The sequence below is a fragment of the Lissotriton vulgaris genome, chromosome 4_1 (assembly GCF_964263255.1).
Source record: "Lissotriton vulgaris chromosome 4_1, aLisVul1.2, whole genome shotgun sequence".
NCBI classification, from domain to species: domain Eukaryota; kingdom Metazoa; phylum Chordata; class Amphibia; order Caudata; family Salamandridae; genus Lissotriton; species Lissotriton vulgaris.
Window position 1 is genome coordinate 2,012,727,398 of NC_141691.1, and position 20,696 is coordinate 2,012,748,093.

Consider the following 20,696-nt stretch of genomic DNA (forward strand, 5'->3'; position numbering starts at 1 on the left):
ATCTATGCTTTATAGAACCTCAAACTACTCTTGGGCAATGTATTTCTAACTTGGAATCCCCAACTGCGTCATTAGTCGGTTCAAAGTCCATCAGCACAAAAGTCCCCATTTACAGCCAACATGCGCTGGAGGGTTTTCCTGTGAGTAATATGCCAATAAATATCTGGCTGCAGAAAGTTTCAGAATGAGAGGACGCCTCTTAAGCGAGGGCGGCGTCTATTTTGGGACTGAAGTGAAGAAGGCGTGGAGATCTGGGCTACTGGAGGCGATAAAGGAAATGTCTTAAATCCCCAGTATGAGAAGCCTAACCTCATTTTGGTATCGCAGAATGCTGTGGTTTATTGCTAATGGTGCCGGAGACGACTCTTTTGTGTTAAGTCTGCGAGACCTACTGAAGGATTGATCCATATGGCCAATGTATCAACAGGTACGGCACACGAAGAGGGTGCAGTCATCGTGATTAGGGAGGAAGACTTACGCTACAGACCTTCTACTTCCGACTCAGTACAGAGTTGGTTAAATCGACATCTCATGCCACTCGATCGGAGTGACACTCACCTTGTACGACAGCCAGAATCATTGTTCTTGTACTCTAGACTAGGGTATCAAATCCAGAAAAAAATACACTACATATATTGCGTTTTGTTCCTATGCACTCCTCACCATTTTTTTGATAACTCTACGTGGACATTTAACACATTTTAGATCTGGGTTTTGGCAGCACAGCATGAAATAGACCTATTATTAACAATATACACAGACTGGGCTTTGAGATTACCCCTTTCAACCACTGCCTTTCTTTGGACAGCTACCATTGGCTGGTGAATTTGTCAATCATGCCTTTGCTGAGCCCAGAGGAGACTCCATGTCCCACCTAATAGTATTGGCTGTTTGGGTGTATCCTTCTGCCTCCAATCCAGAGCTTGCATTGACCTGCCTGAGGGACTACTTTACATGTGTAGCCCTCTATCCTCTCTTGCTATCTCCCTGTCGGAAGTATTACTCCAATGTGCTGACATTGTGTCCGTTAGCACTTTAAACCCATAAATATGTGTTTTTCCAATGCTTGCTTGAAATTACAATTCTGCAAACAGGTGATTCATGGTCATAACCCGGGATGGCGAATCTGAAAGCTTGTGAACATAGAGCTCTTGTTACACCTTTTTGTACCCTTTGCCCCCCTGCAGGACCCTGGCCTACGCACCAAGGGAGGGTGGACACTCAACAATGTTTGACTTGCAATAAAAGGATGAATAATGGATCTGAGAACAAATGTTGCATTCAGTCCTCCTGACCTGCTCCCAGGAAGGCGCTGCCTTCTGCACGTGAGAGAGACGCCTGATAGGTGCCACACCAGACGCGCCCTGGAGAATAGAGAAAACCGGCCAATGGGCGTGCAGGAAAGAATGCTGGTAAAGTCCAACACTGGTCCAGGCGCATTGCAGTCTGGGAAAGAGCCAGTCCTAAGGGCAGACAGTGCAAACAAGGCTGAGCACACACCCCGTTTTATCACACTCTCCTGTGCCTCGATAATACATCACCTACCCAGGGTGCAAACCTAGTGGGAGAAGTTTATCTCCCCCTCTCTGAAGGGATGAGACCTAAGCAATCAAGAAGGGCGGTGCCTCCTGGGGCTGGCTGAAACTGATTTGAATACGTCATAGACAAGCAAAAAAACAGTAGAATCGAATGATGGCCATAGAATTCCCAGATATTAAGATTAGATTCATTACCTCCTTACTGTCTAAGTGAGTCTCCCTAAGTGACATGGCTTTGCCTAAAAGTGAGTCTCTTACTCACTGTGCCAGAGGAACTCTCACTGCGCTCACCAATGAGGCCCACCCATGCCGAAAGACCACCGGTGCGGCTTGAGTGTCCCTCTCTTAAAAAGATTCATTTGTGTATGGTTGGTCACCTTCTGTAATGTCCCCATTAAGCTTCTACCGATTACAGCGCGTCCGAAGCCTATAGAATTTACTACCCACTATGTTCAACAGTGTGCACGGAAATTAGTATTGTGACCACAACACCACCAGAATCGTAGAGGTAAAGTTAATCCAGGGTAGGCCATGGGTACTCGCAAACATTTTCTCAGGTGCTGAAAAGCTAATCTGTAGTGTGACCGGGGCCCCATTGATGCCAGCATGGTGGCGGTCGGTGAGTGAGTGGTGTGAGGTGGGCGTAAGGGAAGCGATGCATGTACATCTAGTGGTTAAAATGCACCTGGGATCAATCCCAGCTTCCACACTTGACCAAACTGTGTGATCCCAGGCAATTGTTCTATTTCACTTAGCTAGTGGCAATGTTGTCTTGGAGGGTGGGGGTGAGGCATGAAGGTTTTTAAAATCATGCTTGAAACGATCACATAAACAAAAGAAAGCGATGCACTTTTAGAATCTGATTACTAAGGTAAAACACTTCTGCATGTTAATGAAATACACTTTTTGGAATTTTTTTAGAGACTTTATCATATTTGTTCATGAAAACTGTTAAAGATAAGTGGTGCAGAACAGATTCTGTGCTTTTTTTTCAACTTCAGTTCGACTGCAAGTAAATGTTTGACATTTAATAGCTCTATCGGTGCTTTGTAAAGAAAACAGCAGTCTAGTGCTGCTGCTGTTCAACCAGGGGCCACATGGAAAGCTCAGAAGGACCGCATGCGCCCCCTGGGCCGTACTTTGAGTATCGCTGCTCTAGGCCTATGGGCGGTGCATCGAACATGAGGCAAGGAGTGATGGCTGTCACATGATCAGATGGTTTATATAAAGAGTGATCAGAGGTCGAGTTACAATAAAAAGGAGTGGCTGCGTTGCAGTCAGACATTAAAAGAACAATGGGAAAGTCACGTGACCGTGAAGAGTGTCAGAAGAACAATGAGAGGTCACATGACAGTGGAGGTGTTTGAAAAAACTGGAAATCACGTGACGGTGTGGCAGAAGAACACTGACAGGTTAGGTGACAGTGAAGGGCGTTAGAAGAATACAGGGAGGGGTTGTGGGGATAACGAGAGGTCACATCAGTGACGTGTGTTAGGGCCCCAATGAGAGGTCAAGTGAGATTGGGGCATGCTAAAGGAACAGTAAGTCTGTTGGGGAATAGCCAACAGTCACGTGACAGTAAAGGGGGTGCTAAGCGACCAGGGATAGGTCACATGACACAAAGCTGTCCAATCATGTGAGCGGAAGGATGACCCAGTGTCGCATGGCTAGAATGTGGAGGCAAACATGGTGCTCCCATGTTACTGTTGAAGGTTTGGGAGAAGCAGTGAGTTACCCCACTAGAGTGAGGCTACAGGGGCGAGGGCTTGTAGAATGACCAATTGGACAACAGTCAACACCAGGGAAACAGAACTAGAACCTTAATGACATTCATTAATAAACACATAAAAATTAAAGGGATACTACAGGGGTGCACAGAGCAGGCAGAGTCCTTCGGAGGGTGAGGTGAGCCGGGAGCGGTGCTAGGCCACTCCGCGGCGCGAGGAGGGAGGAGGTATGTTCTGGTTGCACCAAGGACTCTATAGCAAGCTGAACACAGCCCTGGGTCAACAGTGAGCAATCAGGAACAGCGCACAGGCAAAGGGCACAGGCAAAGAGCATGCAAACATACCTCTGCTCTCCAGTGCTGTGCAGCAGAAGGGGTGAAGAAGAGGAGGAGAGAGACAGGAGAGAGAAGAGAGGAGGAGAAAGTCAAACGAGGAGCAGTGAAGTACAGGAGGCAGTTTAAAGAATGATATAAAGACGACAGAAACACTGACACCCAGCAGAAACCAGAACCAGCCGCTGCAGACAATGCATCGCTGCACCGTACCAGCACAGCCACCACATACCAGCTGTGCACCTGGGCAATGCAGAGCCCTCCAGCATATCACGACGTGTGGAACGCCATCTGCAAGAGTATCCTTTGCGGGGGAGATTACGGATTCAAGAAATGCTAAACATTTTACAAACTGTCGCATCATGTTCCCTTCGGCAAAGTCTCAATTCCCACAGCTGGAAATGTAGAAATATTAGGATGTGTTTTTAGCTCAGACCAGCCAGCACTTAATTAATATTCTCATTTTGCCTGGTATTTATGACATTAATTTTATTTCACTCTTTTTTCCTTCTATTCTCCTCTAACCCAATATCCACTCTATCGCCCCCACACCCTCCATCACCCCCCAGATCATCTGAACCAAGATCTTCAGACGAATTCACACTCCATCCATTTGGGCCTATTTCTCAAATCAAATGAAACCGTGGCATTTTACGTAAATTGGCGGAATACATTTTAGGCTTGAAGACTAAAAGCTGTATAGAATTTAGAACTGTATGTACATCCCTAGGTCTAGCTTGGTAGTGTAGCAATCTGCAAGACATATTGTTACCAGTTCTCTAAAATCTAAATAGAGTGAGCTTTAGCTCCACCCAGAGGAGTACTGCTTTCACCTCATACTACTGGCTGTTTGTTGTATCATTCCACTTTCCAGGAAGTGCTTCCACGCACAAGGGACTATTTTAATTCTCTAAAGTTCCACCTCAATGTCACATCCAATTACCTCCTACATGCATTAATTCCACAAAGAAATCAATACACGTTTTGGTACTTTTAGCCAGCATTGGCAAAGTCAAAAGATTTGGCTTTGCTGTGATACACAGCAATTGAGAATGTCTTTTTCACGTGTTGTCGCTTTTGTGTCATGTATTGCTTTGCCAGTGCATGTTGTTATTCCCATGTTATTTTGTGGAAAGCACGGAATGAGAAGACCTTCAGTGCGACGAGAACGATTTTTGTTTGCTAGATTTCTATATTTCCTGGTCTCTTATGACATTTACATAGTCCTTGCACCTCTAGGTCTACACTTCAAAGCACTGTGAGTGATACATTAGACGCCTTCAAAGATCACCACGCCGAACAGGCCCGCAGCGAGACCTAGGTTTTTTTTCTTCTCTGACAATATCCTAATACCTGTGAGTAGCTGGGAAGTGTCAGCCACATCAGGTCATGAGTGATATTTAAGCCCCTCTGATACTTCCTGCAACCCTACCTGCCTGTCAATCAATTTTAATATACTTACTTTTCGAGGAAAGTGACACCAGCGAGCGCTTCCTCTTTTTACGGTGCTACAAGCACTAGTTCTATGCCAGCTAGCATTATAGGCACCGATTCATCATACGATAGTTAAAATAGTCATGCAAATGGTAGAATTATGCAAAATAAAGGCTGATAACATTACATATGTATCATAATAGAGGCAATAAGGTGTATGCCTGATGCTGATAGGAGGAGGAATACAAATTATACTCCCTAAGACTTTCTTAGTAACTGCTTCTGTGGAGAAGCGTGGCTCAATGGTTAGAGCGGCAGACCCGGATGCAGAGGTCTGGCCCCGAGACCAGGGTTCAATTCCCCGCCTCGGCGGGTCTTGGGCTCAATTTCCTCGGACCTGACAATTCTCGCCTCAGTTCTTTGTCTAATCATGGGTCCCACTCTGCGACTCTGGGCAATAGCTTGCTTAATCTCCACAACGGCCCCAGCAGCGCTTGGATGCCTGGCTTCACCTTGGGGGTACCCAGGAGTGGACATCTCACAGGAAAGCCAGGAAGGGTTCCACAGAGGTATGGATACAGCGCTACGAGACCTCTGGGTAGAAGGCGCTATATAAATACAATCACATTTACATTTACCCATCCGTTGTCTACTCGTGCTAAATATGGAGAGAACCGACCCACATGCAGCTCACTCTATCAGAGGAGGCCCCCACTAAGATACCGTCTAACTTGTAATTTACCTTAGCACACATCACACTGCTTTCTCTAGCAGACGCTCATAGATAAGCCCATAGGCTAAGAATTGTAAGCCTTTTAGGTCGAGCCTGGGCAGAGTACTGCTGCGAGGCATGCAGTATGGCTTTGTAGCCCCGCCCACTCTCCGCCCCTAATTTTATTTGGCTAGCGTCATTGTCCTTTGTAAACGCTGGCTTGCAAGTCGTTATTAGGGCTTTTAGTCCCTCCTTGGTACCGCCTTGTCTGCATTTGTAACCTTCCCTGGCAACTGGCCCTTCTCCTTCTGTTGTGACATGGTAGGCCTTATTTAGTTTGACCCTTGCTCATTGCACCATCAGGATTCAAGCAAACCGGGCCGAAGACGGCTGTAATGCCAGAAACCGGTCCCCGGGAGCTTGTTTCCTTCCCAGTGTAAGAATTGGCTTTTGTAGTTTGGTTTGCCCTGTTCCCATCATGCACTGGGACAGGAACAGACTAATTTGCATACAGCCAGGTTCTGAAACTGGGATGGTGCAGTGAGCTAAAAAACGGTGTTGGATCTAGCCCTGATCTCTTGACTGGGTGAGAGCTTTCTGCTTAATTCAGAGACTCTGTCCCTCACCACCACTTGTTGTAAATATTTTTGTCCACCCTAAGCGTGGAAGGGTATTCTCAGATGTGAGACCCTTGCTCATTGCACCATCAGGATTCAAGCAAACCGGGCCGAAGACGGCTGTAATGCCAGAAACCGGTCCCCGGGAGCTTGTTTCCTTCCCAGTGTAAGAATTGGCTGTTGTAGTTTGGTTTGCCCTGTTCCCATCATGCACTGGGACAGGAACAGACTAATTTGCATACAACCAGGTTCTGAAACTGGGATGGTGCAGTGAGCTAAAAAACGGTGTTGGATCTAGCCCTGATCTCTTGACTGGGTGAGAGCTTTCTGTCCCTCACCACCACTTGTTGTAATTATTTAGTTTGTAAGCACTATTTTCTTTAATGGGTTTCTCCTACTGCAGGCACGAGGTGCTTTCCTCGCCATGCGCGCTTTCACTTTTAAGCAGCCGCAGACCATGGAGGCCGCTTCTTTGAAGTGAAATTGGTCTCGCATTTACAAGAGTTTGAACTATTGCCATTGTAAATGCTAATAGCTTAAACCTCACGTAAACGTGAGACCTATTGCATTGCAAATGCTTGTTTCACGTGTTAGTGTTTTGGTCAAATGATGATGAAAGAAATGATCAGCAGGGAGTCTAGTGTACCTGACTGGATGTGCCTGGAGTAACAGCAGCCTCGAGCTCTGGGATGCGCCGCTGTGGCCACTTTACGCCTAGTGCATGGGGGACTGATGCTCTCAGGGTGTCTGTATGCAATATGCCTGTGCACCTGGTATCTATGCTTTTCATAGGGCATATTGGGAACTTCTCAGCAAATCTGGAATACTTTTAATGAACAGATCTGGTGACTAAGAGACATTGAGAGCAAGAGTCTTATTTATTGTTTTAAAAAAAATCACAGAATGTGGTAACTTGTGGAGGCCAGAGGTGGAACTGTTATGTTATGTTATGTTAGTTTAGTCTTTTATAGCGCTCGGCTACTCCATGGAGTGTCCCGGCGCTTTTATTGTAAACCTGTAACAGAATAACACAACACAGTAAATAAAACGGACCCAGCAGAAAGAAAGAAAGAACATGCTAAAGTGAGAAAGGCCCTTCCTAAAGGGTGGTCTCCTGGTTCCACTAAGTATACGTTAACCACCCTTCCCTTACCAGGCAGTATTGTAATTTACTAAGACAGCGCCGTCACATCTCAGGAGGGTTGTACATTGGTCAAGTTAGCATCAGAGGTGCCACTAGGACTCTAAGAGATTCTTATGCCAGAGTGGCCACAGGAGACATCGAGGGGTCATGGTCAAAGGAGAAGAGGAAAAGAGCAAATGGCTACTGGTGACACAAAGGTCACCACATCCACAGTAGGCTTCAAGGACACAGTGACTCCTAGAGACACCCATGCCAAATGACCACAGAGGACATACACAGCTCATCGACCACTCGACACGTACATGAAGCACGTCAACCACTCGACACACACACACACACAGAACATCCACCACTAGACACACACACCCAAAGCCCATTCACCATTTGACACACACACAGAACACATCCACCACTCGAAACACACACGCAGCTTATCCACCATTCGAAACACACACAGAGCACATCCACCACTCGAAACACTCACAGAGCACACCCACCACTCAACACACAGAGCACATCCACCACTCGACACACACACAAAGCACGTCAACCACTCGACACACAAACAGAACATTCACCACTCGACACACACACACACAGCCCATTCACCATTTGACACACACACAGACCACATCCATCATTCGAAACACACACAGCCCATCCACCACTCGAAACACACACAGAGCACATCCACCACTCGACACACAGATCACATCCACCACTCGACACACAGATCACATCCACCACTCGACAAACAGATCACCTCCACCACTCGACACACAAATCACATCCATCACTCGACACACAGAGCACATCCACCACTCGACACACAGAGCACATCCACCACTCGACACACACACAAAGCATATCAAACACTCGACACACACACAAAGCATATCAAACACTCGACACACACACATAGAACATCCACCACTCGACACACACACAAAGTCCATTCACAATTTGACAGACACACACAGAACACATCCACCATTCGAAACACACACAGAGTACACCCACCACTCAACACACAGAGCACATCCACCACTCGACACACACACAAAGCACGTCAACCACTCGACACACAAACAGAACATTCACCACTCCACACACACACACACAGCCCATTCACCATTTGACACACACACAGACCACATCCATCATTCGAAACACACACAGCCCATCCACCACTCGAAACACACACAGAGCACATCCACCACTCGACACACAGATCACATCCACCACTCGACACACAGATCACATCCACCACTCGACAAACAGATCACATCCACCACTCGACACACAGATCACATCCACCACTCGACAAACAGATCACCTCCACCACTCGACACATAAATCACATCCATCACTCGACACACAGAGCACATCCACCACTCGACACACAGAGCACATCCACCACTCGACACACAGAGCACATCCACCACTCGACACACACACAAAGCATATCAAACACTCGACACACACACACAGAACATCCACCACTCGACACACACACAAAGTCCATTCACAATTTGACAGACACACACAGAACACATCCACCATTCGAAACACACACACAGCTCATCCACCACTCGACACACAGAGCACATTCACCACTTGAAACACACACAGAGTACATCCACCACTCGACACACAGAGCACATTCAACATTCAGAGCACACCCACCACTCGACACAAACACAAAGCATGTCAACCACTCGACACATCCACCGAATATCCACCACTTTGCACACACACAAAGCTCATTCACCATTTGACACACACTCACAGAACACATCCACCGCTCGAAACACACACACAGCTCATCCACCATTCGAAACATACACAGAGCACATCCACCACTCAACACACACACAAAGCACGTCAACCACTCGACACACACACACACACACACACAATATCCACCACTTGGCACACACACAAAGCCCATTCACCATTTGACACACACACAGCTCATCCACCATTCGAAACACACACACAGCACATCCACCACTCGACACACAGATCACATCCACCATTCGACACACAGATCACATCCACCACTCAACACACAGAGCACACCCACCAATTGACAAACGCACAAAGCAAGTAAACCACTCAACACAAACACACACAGAATATCCATCACTCTACACACACACAAAGCTCCTTTACCATTTGACACACACACAGAACACATCCACCACGCGAAACCCAGAGCACATCCACCACTCGACACATACACAGCACATCCACCACTCGACACAAACACAGCTCATCCACCACTCGACACAAACACAGCTCATCCACCACTCGACACTCCCACATCACACCCACCACTCGACACTCACACACACACCAAATCGACCATTTGACTCACACCGAAAGCACATCCACCACTTGACACACACCCAGCAGATGACATCCAGAAAACAATGACCAAATGAGATGTCCAGAGTGACCTCAGAAGGCTGAGGATGCAACGCACACAGAGGATGCACAGAAGACAACTACAGGAGTTACTCAAGGCCCAATGACCACTTGAGATGTCCGCAGCACTGCATAACGAAAACCTTTCACACCACAAATAAGGACTACTGTCTGTGGCCTTAGTACGACAACCCACATATGGCTGCTACTTTAAGGTAAGGCTCAGGGACTGCCTGTTCTGCCGTGGTATCGACATGTGCCAGCGCCTGTGTGTAAGCACGTGAGCCCTCACTACCTTAAGGCACCGTATGAGCCTCTTTGACAGCTTGTGTGTGATACATCGAGAGACCCACATATGCAGCAAGATTTTCCAATGGGGAACATAAAACAACAATCAAACATTCATCTGTGGAAGACGACCCAGGCCTCCCAGAGAGCGGGCACAGAGGAACCTTTGTATCCAGCATGCACACTGCAACTGTAGCATGTGGCATCGCGCCAACCAAAGCGTCTGGCTTGTATACTGCACAGTGACGCATGCAGGAAGTACATATTAACGCATAGGTAATGCGCAGCATCAGCACATGGCTTCCATGGCTGCAAACCTTGTAGTACCTTAAACATAATATCAAGGTTTAATGACTACAGCTAAGAGAGCATTGACAATCCAGATAAAACTCGTCTCTCATTTGAAATTCAATAGGGGAAAAAATGTCTGATGAGCAGCTCAGTTTACGTGAGAATATGATACCAAAATTATGAAAAAGTGGTGGAGAGTGCTTAAGTAAGGTAATTAGTTGTACGGGATATACGCCCTCTGATGAGAGGCACTGGCGTGGAACACATGCACTTCAGAGCCTACTGTTAAAGAATGGCAAAAAGAAAATGTTTCAGCCCTTTTTTTCCGATACAACAAGCCTTCTGCAGGGATATGGAATAACCATGTACATCTCATTACTCAAATAAAACAGTCTATAATCACCTCATGGAAATTAATCAAATCAAGATTCCAGGGGAAATCATGGTCACCGTTGTCTTTATTTATATCCAACAATAGAGCAATCCAAGGGAAAAATACTTAATACTGTTGTTTCCATACTAAGGGTAACAAAAGTATGTGCAAAAGTTTTATCTCACTAATACCAGTTTTACACCAAATATAGACATCAGTAACTGAAATTTGACCTGTTAGTCTATGCAAATTGCCTGCCACTGTGTGGCTACCCGTGCCCTGCTTTCTTTTTAGTAACTTTAAATCTATTTGAGCAATATATATATTTTTGTACAAATTTAACAAATTATGCATTAGATGGTGGATTGTATGGATGTGTAATCGATCCATAACTATGCAGAAAATACAAAAGGTTCCAGAATTCCATAAAGAGAAGAAACACATTCCATATGACATACAGCTAATGCCACGTATAAAATGTATTCTGAAGCACTTTTAATACTTGTGGCCATATTGTGCAAATGGTGCAACGCTGACACCTTGATCGACAAACCAATGGCACGAGCCTCCTGTACTAGCCTCCATCTTGCCGTCTCGTGAGTCAGGCACAAGAGTGCTTCTGTGCAGCATCTCCATGACAAAACTCTTGTTTACAGAGCGGAAGTCCTCAGAGCAGCACGCGCTGCTGCGGCTTTGCCCGTCTGCGCCTTCAGATAGGAACAAAGGCCCGCGCACGACAGCTTGGCACGGGAACACGAGAGAGACTTCTAGGAAGAAGAAATGAAGATAAGAGCACAAAAAAGGGTTCCAAGACAACCCCAGACACCATCTCCTGGGTCTGTGCCAGGAGTGGGGTGCCGCGTGAAGACATTTCCTCTACGGATGTGTTTATGGGGCTCAGTTGGCCAAGGTACAAAGTGATGAGTGATGGGGCAGTGACCTATGGTAGGGGTGTTGTGTGCACTTCATTACATTGTGTGATTCTAGGCAAACCACATTCTCCCCGAGCCGTGTTTCCTTTATCTGTTCAGGGTTAGGTGGGCTCTGTCAATATTTGGGATTAGCGGCTATATGTAGCAGGATCTTTCACCTAGAGGCAGAGTCTGTCACTACCATTGGCCTTTGTTTTTGTTTTGTTGACGTGTTTTGTTTCACGGGTGCTGTTGGTGGTTGGTGGTCACTTTATGGCAATAAAGAGCCTCACCTCCAGCGGCGGCCTTCTCGCTTCAGGTCAGCTTTTTAACATTTCTATAGCGCTTACTACCCTTATGTGGGGAGCTGAAGCACTTGGCCACACGGGAAGCACACTAGACAGAGTAGGGTGTGTAGTTGGAAGGTTGTTGTCTTTGTTTTTGATTCTATGTGGGAAGTGCTTGCATGTTGTGCATGATGATCACTGTGGTGCGGTTATTGTGTTATGGGATGCAGCGCTTAGCAGTGTGATGGATGAAGAAGTGGAAGACACCAGGGCCCAGTTTAAGGCTTTCGTTAAGCTAGCACCACTGAGCAGCTTTGCAGGTTCCATATGGTATGTTTTATGGTCACAGTCCACTGTTGGCTTGTCCATTCCGAGGTTTATAGTCATGGTCCATCTTCCAGCGAACAGTATATGCTCTAAAAGCAGGAAACACGCATTCTGGGACCGGTTTCGGGGTATCACCCCTCATCAGGCAGGCTAGCTTGAATCCAGTAGCAAAGCGGGCAAGGGACCCACGTCTGGGAATACCCTGCCAACTTAGGGCGAACAAAGCAAACACAAGGAGATGATGGACGGAGAGATAAAACATTTCACACACTCACCCCCAGTCACAGATCTGGGTTGAATCCATCATCATTCTTGATCTCACTTCGACACCCCAGTTCAGACATAGCTATATGCAAATCAGTCTGAACCTGTGCCTCATGGGAACAGTCCAGCCCAAACTGTCAAGCCAGGTGTTCCCTGGACTGGAAACAAGCATCTTGGGACTGATTTTGAGGTATCACCCCTCATCAGCCAGGCTAGCTTGAATCCAGTGGCATGGAGAGCATGGGACCCACGTCTGGGCATACCCGTCCCACTCAGGGTGACAAATGCAAAAAGAGCAATTGATGTACAGAATGCTGATCATTGTCAAACATTCAACCCCAGTCAGAGATCTGGGCCTAAATCCATGGAACCTCAGCACACATGCCACTGCCACTTCTGCATGCCTCACATATTTTCACAACTCACATATTTGCAGCTCGGTGTGGGGGTGCCTCATGCCTGTGCGTGCTCCAGGTATGCAGTACCTAGATTGCTCTCATTCCATCCACGTGTTCAGTCATTTTTTATGGTTGGGGACTTTGCACTGGGCGTATTTTTGCGCTCATGCCAAGACAGGAATGAACCTCACTCCCAGGTCAGGACGTGTTACAGTATATTTCCTCCTTTTTAGTTTCACAGATAACAGCAAGTGCTCTGCTAAGTTAGCAGTGAAGTCGTAAGCATGGCCTTTTATAATTCTAAATGCTTTAACCTGACACCAGGGCATGCTCGCTAATGACATGCCACATTTGAATCACCCCTTACTATTGCAATCTGCACAAATCCGGCTTTCTCCATTTAGAATATAAACTCTTAAAGGGGCCGTCCAGTGTGGAGGAACGTTTTTTTTCTCCCAGTCCCACATCTGTCACAAACCAGTCGGATTGGTAACACAGGCACTCGACAAAGCCCGAGGGGCCGGTACCCGAATTCCAGCTGTGGGCTGCTTTTTTGAGCAGCCCGGGGGCCGATTTGGGAAGTTTCTGCGTTGTTCGATGCCGCTAGCGGCCCAGTGGGTGCCTGAGTAGCCTTTCTGGAGGTAAATGGGAGTCCATTACCTCCCTTTTATCAATGGGCAGAGGTGTCACTCCCTTTCTCTGGCTGGGCCTGCATATTAATGTATGCATATTGAGCAGGGTAGGGCGCCTCAGCAGAAGTGGTCTCACTTGTTTTCAGGTGTGTTTCACCAGTATAAACTAATCCGTACATTTTCTCATCCCCCCCCCCTTTTTTTTTTTTATAACATTTCGCGAATGCAGTGTTTTGCGGAAAAGCAATATGCAAATGTGGGCCACTTTTTATTTGTGTGCCGGGCCTATTTTTAATCCCAATCCAACCCTGTCACAATCCCAACAGCAGGCGCTCTAGAATGACTGTTTGATGATGTCATCTGGGGCTTTGAGATCTAATGTGACATCATACACCGCATGGCCCCTTTAAGTATTGTCCCACCACACTCTGAATAAGAAATTGAGATTTCAGACCTTTTATCCTTTTCTCATTGCAGGAGTGTGACATGACCTCAAAGGTGTAGGAAGATGACAGACTTTACTAAGTCAGAGAGTTTGGCTTTTTTTTTAAAATACTTGTCCCAGTAAATATTTTCCACCCCCTCAACATTTTTTTTTCTCAGAAGGTTATTTTACCACACATTTTTATCAAGAGACCTTCGAAGACAAAAATCTATATTTTTATAAGACTTTCCACTAACCTGCAAATAATACGTTTCATTTTAAAAGCACCATCACAGTGGCAAAGCATACGTTTGCAAATGTCACTCCTCCCTACTAAATATCTTCTGATAAAAGCCTTCATCCGTCCTGGGCCGATATTGGCCCTCCAGGCTTCGTGTTTGATAGTCCACACGCTCTGCTGTGGGGCCTTTCTATTTCTAAACTGTAATCTTACTCGCACGGTTTCCCCAAGAGAACACATTTTTATTTTGGAAAGATCTATTTATATCCTCCCAGGGCATCCCCACATCCCGCTTCCATCTTTCTCATGATGAGGTCAGAGTCTGCGGAAGTGGCTGATGGAGTCGGCTGTGACTGGAAATGCACATGCACCCCCCCATCCCCACCCCCCACCCCCCTCCCCCGTGCCTCTTGTCTGGTAGCGACTCCCTCATTTCCGGATTCCAGTTTCTGAATTTTTAGACCTAATTCTCCCCTATAAGGAAGCCCTCAATTTGTTGTCCTTCCCTTATTTTTTCATGTTGGACATTGGTGGTTTTAATGTTGAACAGGCCTCGGCCACATGGGCCCTGCTTGACATGCGAACAACAGAAGCCCTGTTCCCTGCTTGCTGCACAGAAGAATTTCGGTCTGCCTGACGGGACTGTGCAGGGCCTGGTGTCTGACTTGACGATGACTCTCTGGGACCATGAAGCTGCTCGACAGCAGAGGCACCAGCCTCTCACTGAGTCCCAGGGATGCCTGGGGGCCAGGTCCTGCCAGTGAACTCCACTCGCCTGTGAAATCTCGCTCCTTGAACTTTTTTTTAATATTAAAAATTTACGCTATACACAGCCATTAAGTAAAGAAGTAATTTATAAATAATCAAAAGCCAATAAAAACGGCTAGGAAAAAGCAAAATGCAAATATAACCTACAATAGGACACATCAACAGATGCACATCGAAAGTCCTACATGGTTAAACTTCATTTTCCATTAAGAGACGCTTTCCATTTCTAATTCAGATCATACCCTTCCACTGAGTAGGTGAGACGGTTACAGGCGCAAACGCCTGCACCGGTCCCTGGACCACCCTTTCGAGCTGGAAACCAGTCTCTTCCACCCCAAACCAGTGGACTCAGAAGAACGTCCAAGGCATATCCGTGCTAGAGGCGCTAGCGAACCGATATGCACCCTCCCGTCTGCTACCACAGGCCAAGTGTGGGAAAACACCGCTTCCAAGCACCTGTCCATCCACCCCAAAGACATCTCCAGGACTGCCATCCAAGGAGGACTGCCAGCGAGAGCCTTCGTGCAGGCAAGAGGGCTCAACCAATACAAGTCCTCTCCGAGAGGCTGCACCACAGACGTGATGTCCTACCATCTCTTCTGGGAATGCGCTTACGTGCGGGGCCTGTTGAAGGCCGTAAGCACAGAGTTTAGGGCCTGCATACACACACCATGCATCACCACGAACTCTAATGTATGGTCTGTTCCCAGAGACATACACACTCAGAAACCTCCAGGACTGCTGGAGGCTCCTGTGCTGCTTTCAAGATGTTCTTCTGTTTTCCAGAAACCACCTGCTAGAAGGGAAGGAGACATCAAGCATGGTCTGCCGGAAGATGACCCACAGTCTTCTGCGGGGCTACGCTGCACTGGACAGATCAGGCAATGACTCCCGGCGACCCAAAAGGGTCCCCTTGTATCCTTACACATGGGAGGTGGCTGGAGTTTTTTTTTCCCAGCAACCCAGAAACCGGTTTGTTGATCGGGGAGAGGGGGATGTGGATGAAGAGGGGTGTAGTAAATGTAATGTGATGCAATGTAATGTTTCTGACTAACATGACCTTATACTTAGCAGGTGAGAGTTCAAAGTGATAGTTTATGCACTTGTCAAGTTTGTTACCTACAACTTACAAACAAATAGGTCTCTGTGGAAAGTGACGATTGTATGTATCTGCACCAGACACAAATTCCTGACAAGAGGGAAAAAGATATATATGTCTTTACTTGCCAAACTTTTTCGGTTTGGAGTTTCTTTCTCTTCCCTGTTTTCTCAGTTCATCTTTATATTCTTCAGTTTTTTTAGGGATCCACATATGCAAAGTTTTCCTCTGCAAACATCATTAAGTTTATTTCAAAACTGTGCAGTTGTTGCAAAATAAAATGCGATTAAAAAATTCAACAAAGATACAGTTTGGCGGAAAACCATCCTAGACAATATTCATTTTAAGTAAGAGAATTCTCCTGCAACAAATCTTTTGCAATACCATTCTTTGCACAAGACGTATAACCTGCAGGCACAGCTTTGCGTAGTTTAAAGAACTTTGCAACCTTTGCAAAATGTTCAAATTGCAAAAATGGGGGTCAAAATTGAAATTTCACCATGCCTTAATCCACACCTACGCTTCCATCTCACATTCCTAGAGCTCGGTATAGGGTGCAGATGCTTTATCACATAAGTTGGACACATGCCGAGGACTTTTTCTTCTGGCCCCGCCCGCAAAAAACTGTGATGTTTCCTTTAGACATTCCTACGGTGTCTTTTGTCAGAGAGAAACATGTTGGCACAGGTCCTGTTGCTGAAGCGTAAAAAGCTCCACAGGGACTGCAGGAATAGAGATGGGGGTGGGACGGAAGTTACCAGAAATCGAAATGTAATTTCTGGACATCTATGAACATTCTGGGGATCGAAGGTTTAGCTCATGCTTTTCATCAGGTCCAGAATGAAACGGTTACTTGCCAGTAGGAGTCGTTTTGCAGCTTGAAGAGTTTTCTTCCTTCACATGCTCTGCATTATTCCTCCATCTAGTAGTTGGGCCTGGAATTATTATTTTTGTTGTTGTTGTGGGCGTCGTTGACCACCATTTGCTGGTATGTCCATCCCCGGTGACACACTAGACAGTGCCACGGAAGTTCCTGTTTTTATTCGCCATCTTTGGGTTCTTTTTTCTTTCCTTTTCTGGTGTACCTCCTTTTTTTCTCCATTTGGCTGCATCATCTCCCATCTCTGCACGGGGAGGATGGTGAGTTGCATGCGAGTCCAGACAATTCTTCAAGCTGCAAAACTACTGCTACTGGTAAACATTTTGTTTTGCAAGAAGAATCCTTTTCTGGATTCATGTGCTGTGCATTAGATTATATAGCAGTATGTTTTCCCTTGGGTGGGTTGAGATGAAACGTGGAAGTGTTAGCAAACAGGTGTTAGATTGCCTTCTGTCCCACCTGTGCTTCCTTGCTCATTTGACTGTCCACACAATAAAGTTTTGTAAAGGTGTGTGGTGATGCCCTTGTTGCGGCTGTGCAAGTCAATGGGAATGTTTGCTAAGAACGCCAGAGTTGCACTTTTTTTCCTAGTCGAATGGGCTCTGGGTCATGTGGTCAGTGTCATCCCCACCCTGGAATAACACGTCTGTATTGTTACTACTATCCATTTTAAGATTCTTTCTTTAGTTAATGGGGAGCCTTTGTTGTCTTTGGCAAAGGAGACAAACCACTGGTTCCCTTTACGAAACTCATTTGTTTTTCAAAGGTGGTACACTTAAATTCCTCCTTACATCTGTGTTTTAGGTTATTTGAAGAAAGTTGGCAGCTATATGCTTTGGTTGACAAGAAAGTGAGTCACCACTTTGGGCAGAAAACGAGAGTTGATTCTGAGAACCACCTTGTCCTTGTGTATTTGTAGGTATGGTTCCTGTATTGTTGGCGCTTGAATCTTGCTCACTCTGGGTAGTGATGTGATTGTAATCAGAAAGGCTGTCTTAAGAGTGAGTGACTTTTGATCAGTTTTGTGCTTAGGTTCAAAAGGGTCTGTTATTAACTGCGTTAGAACGATGTTTAAGTTCCACAATAGGGGATCTTGGTGGTTCCACACTCTTGGAAACTTCTGATAATCTCTTCAGCACCGGGGATGTGACGAAGCGGTTACCTGAAGTACCCCTTGTGTAGGCTGTAATTGCTGCCAGGTGTTCCGTTAACAGTGCATAGGTTAGGTCGCTATCTAACAGGTGAGACAGGTATTGTAATACTGTTTCTTCTGTCCTTGTCTCCATTTTCCTGTACTCTGTGCACCATTGAATGTATCTGCTCCAATTTGCAGCACAACATTTCCATGTGCTTGCTTTCCTGCTCCTCTTAGGATTTCCATCATCCTGGGTCGAAGCAGCAGATGTCCGGATTCTAGATATTAATTAGCCAGGCCGCTAGGCTGAGTGTTGCTGGCTCTGGGTGATACACTCTCCCGTCTTGCAGTGTCAGCAGATCTTGTTCTGCTCTGATTGTGATCTTCTGTCCCCTGGACATCTCTAGTAGGTCCCAGTACCAGGTCTGTCTGGCCCATTGTGGGGCTAGGAGGATGAGTTTTGTCTTTATTTGTACAGCTTGGTCCAGTATCCTTGATATCAAAGGGAATAGGAGGACACGTGTATGCAAACCCCCCTGACCAGTTTATTGCAATGGCATTACCCTTCTGACTGGTGGTGTGGCAACCTGGAGGTGAAGTTTTGGCATTTTGAGTTGTTTGCTGTTGCGAACAGGGCTATTTTTGGCTTCCCCCGGAACTTGAACATTTTCTCCAATGTTTCTTGTTTCAGTTCCCATTCATTAAAAGTGCTTTCCTGCCTGCTTAGTTTGTCCACCTCCGTGTTCTGTTTTCCTGGTAAGTGGACTGCTTGCAGTGTGATTTGTCAATGTATCGCCCATCTCCATGTTTCTTGGGCAACCTTGCTCAAGGTGAACGATTTTGTGCCTCCCTGTTTGTTTAAATAAAACATAGTAGTTGTTTTGTCAGTTTGGATTTGTACAGTTTGACCGGTCATGTGCGATTGGAAAGCCCTCAGGGCTAGGAAAACGGTCTACATTTCCAGACAATTGGTGTGGTTCAGCACATCAGTTCCACTGTCCCTGTACTTTCAGGCTGCCTGTGTGTGCTCCCCAACCCTTGTGGGATGCGTCCATTGTTATGGCCACCACTGGAGTTGGTGTTTTGAATGGTCTCCCTATGGTCACATTTCTTGATTTACACCTTTATATCTCCTTTTCTACCTTTGCTGTGACAACAAGTAGATCCTCCCAACTCCAGGAGGCTGGTAACCATTTGTTGCAGATTCATTCCTGCAAGGGATGCATGTGTAGTCTTGCATGTATGATGAACGCTTGCCGTATCTGTTTAAGAGGGTGCTGGAGTTAGCAATCCTCCACTAAGTTGCTGCTTCCCACTCCATTTTCATTTCCACCAAGTCAAGTCTTTTACTTTCCTTTTCGGCTGGTGGGCCTGTGGGTGTTGTTCCTTTTCCTGGTGGTTGCTACAATTGTTGAGTCTGCAGGAGTGTTCCTCTTGAAGCATCCAAGGTCTTTAGTAGAAGGTTGGCATTTCCTTTCTACTCTGGGCGTTCCAGCCCTTCTAGTGGCTGGTTCCTGAAATGCCACCTTCCCGTGGTCTAATATGCTAGAGAGCATTGGTAGCTAAAGATTCCCTTTCTGAGGGGGCATTAGCATTTCAAGGCGGAAACATGAATCTCCCTTTTCCTCCTCTAACTGAGCCTCATATGTCACTGCAGCCCTTTTGATGAGGCTGTTGTAGAGTAATAAGTCATGTGGTGGAGATGGTCTCGAAAGGTAATTAAGCACTCCTTCGTCCGGGGACTCGACATCAAGAGCGTGCGTCTTCGACCTTCTCAAGTTCTTGGAACTCTTCCTGCTCCTTTTCATGAGGTTTTGGTGTTCCTGGGGCCTCCAAAGCAGACTTGTTGTCTTCTGTCCCGGTCGACGTTGAAGGCTTTGCAGGAATACAGGATTCCTACACAGATTTGTCGAACTCTTTCTTCCTTTGCAGGAGCGTGGCAATTTCGGCCTCAAGCCTCACCTTTTTGCATTCGACCTCAAGCGCTTTTTGTTCAGCGTCTAGCATCAGCAATCCTCTTTTTCAGCGTTGACGGGTCCACTATCTCCGAAACTTTGTTCTTGTCGCTCGCTCCCTCTCGAGCGGATGATTGTGCCAAAGGTTTTGACAGTATTGTGCCTCCAATTTTATCTCTCAGTCGAGCTCCATGTGGGTCTTCATCTTTCAGCTGACCTTCGGTCGACGAGTGCTTCCAAGGCAACGCTGCCTTGTGGGACTTATTGTCTGAGGGCTTAGTATCTGATCCTTTTTGCAGTTTAATTACCTTCATTTTATTTTCTTTTTAGCATCCTTTGCCATATTTTTCACTGCTTTTCATTTTTCAACATTGGCCACGTAGTCCTCAGCATCCTATTCTTCTCCGCAAGCTGTCTCTACTTCCTCAACATTTTCTTCATCGTCACTAGATAGACCAAGGTCCTTTAGCGAAACCTGCATCCTCGGAG

At 46.3% G+C, this 20,696-nt stretch overlaps 1 protein-coding gene across 11 annotated transcripts in view; it reads right to left on the minus strand.

Moving 5' to 3' along the window:
• The window catches only part of PLEC (plectin), a 624,446-nt gene that overhangs the window by 167,875 nt on the left and 435,875 nt on the right, over positions 1 to 20,696 (minus strand). For 4 of the 11 annotated variants that reach the window (XM_086966393.1, XM_086966391.1, XM_086966389.1 and 1 more), the window contains exon 3: positions 3,610 to 3,624. The exons of the other annotated variants lie outside the window; for them this stretch is intronic. In XM_086966393.1, coding sequence (XP_086822519.1) covers positions 3,610 to 3,624 — 15 coding nt within the window. The remainder of the gene's footprint in view (positions 1 to 3,609; positions 3,625 to 20,696) is intronic. 11 annotated transcript variants of the gene reach the window in all.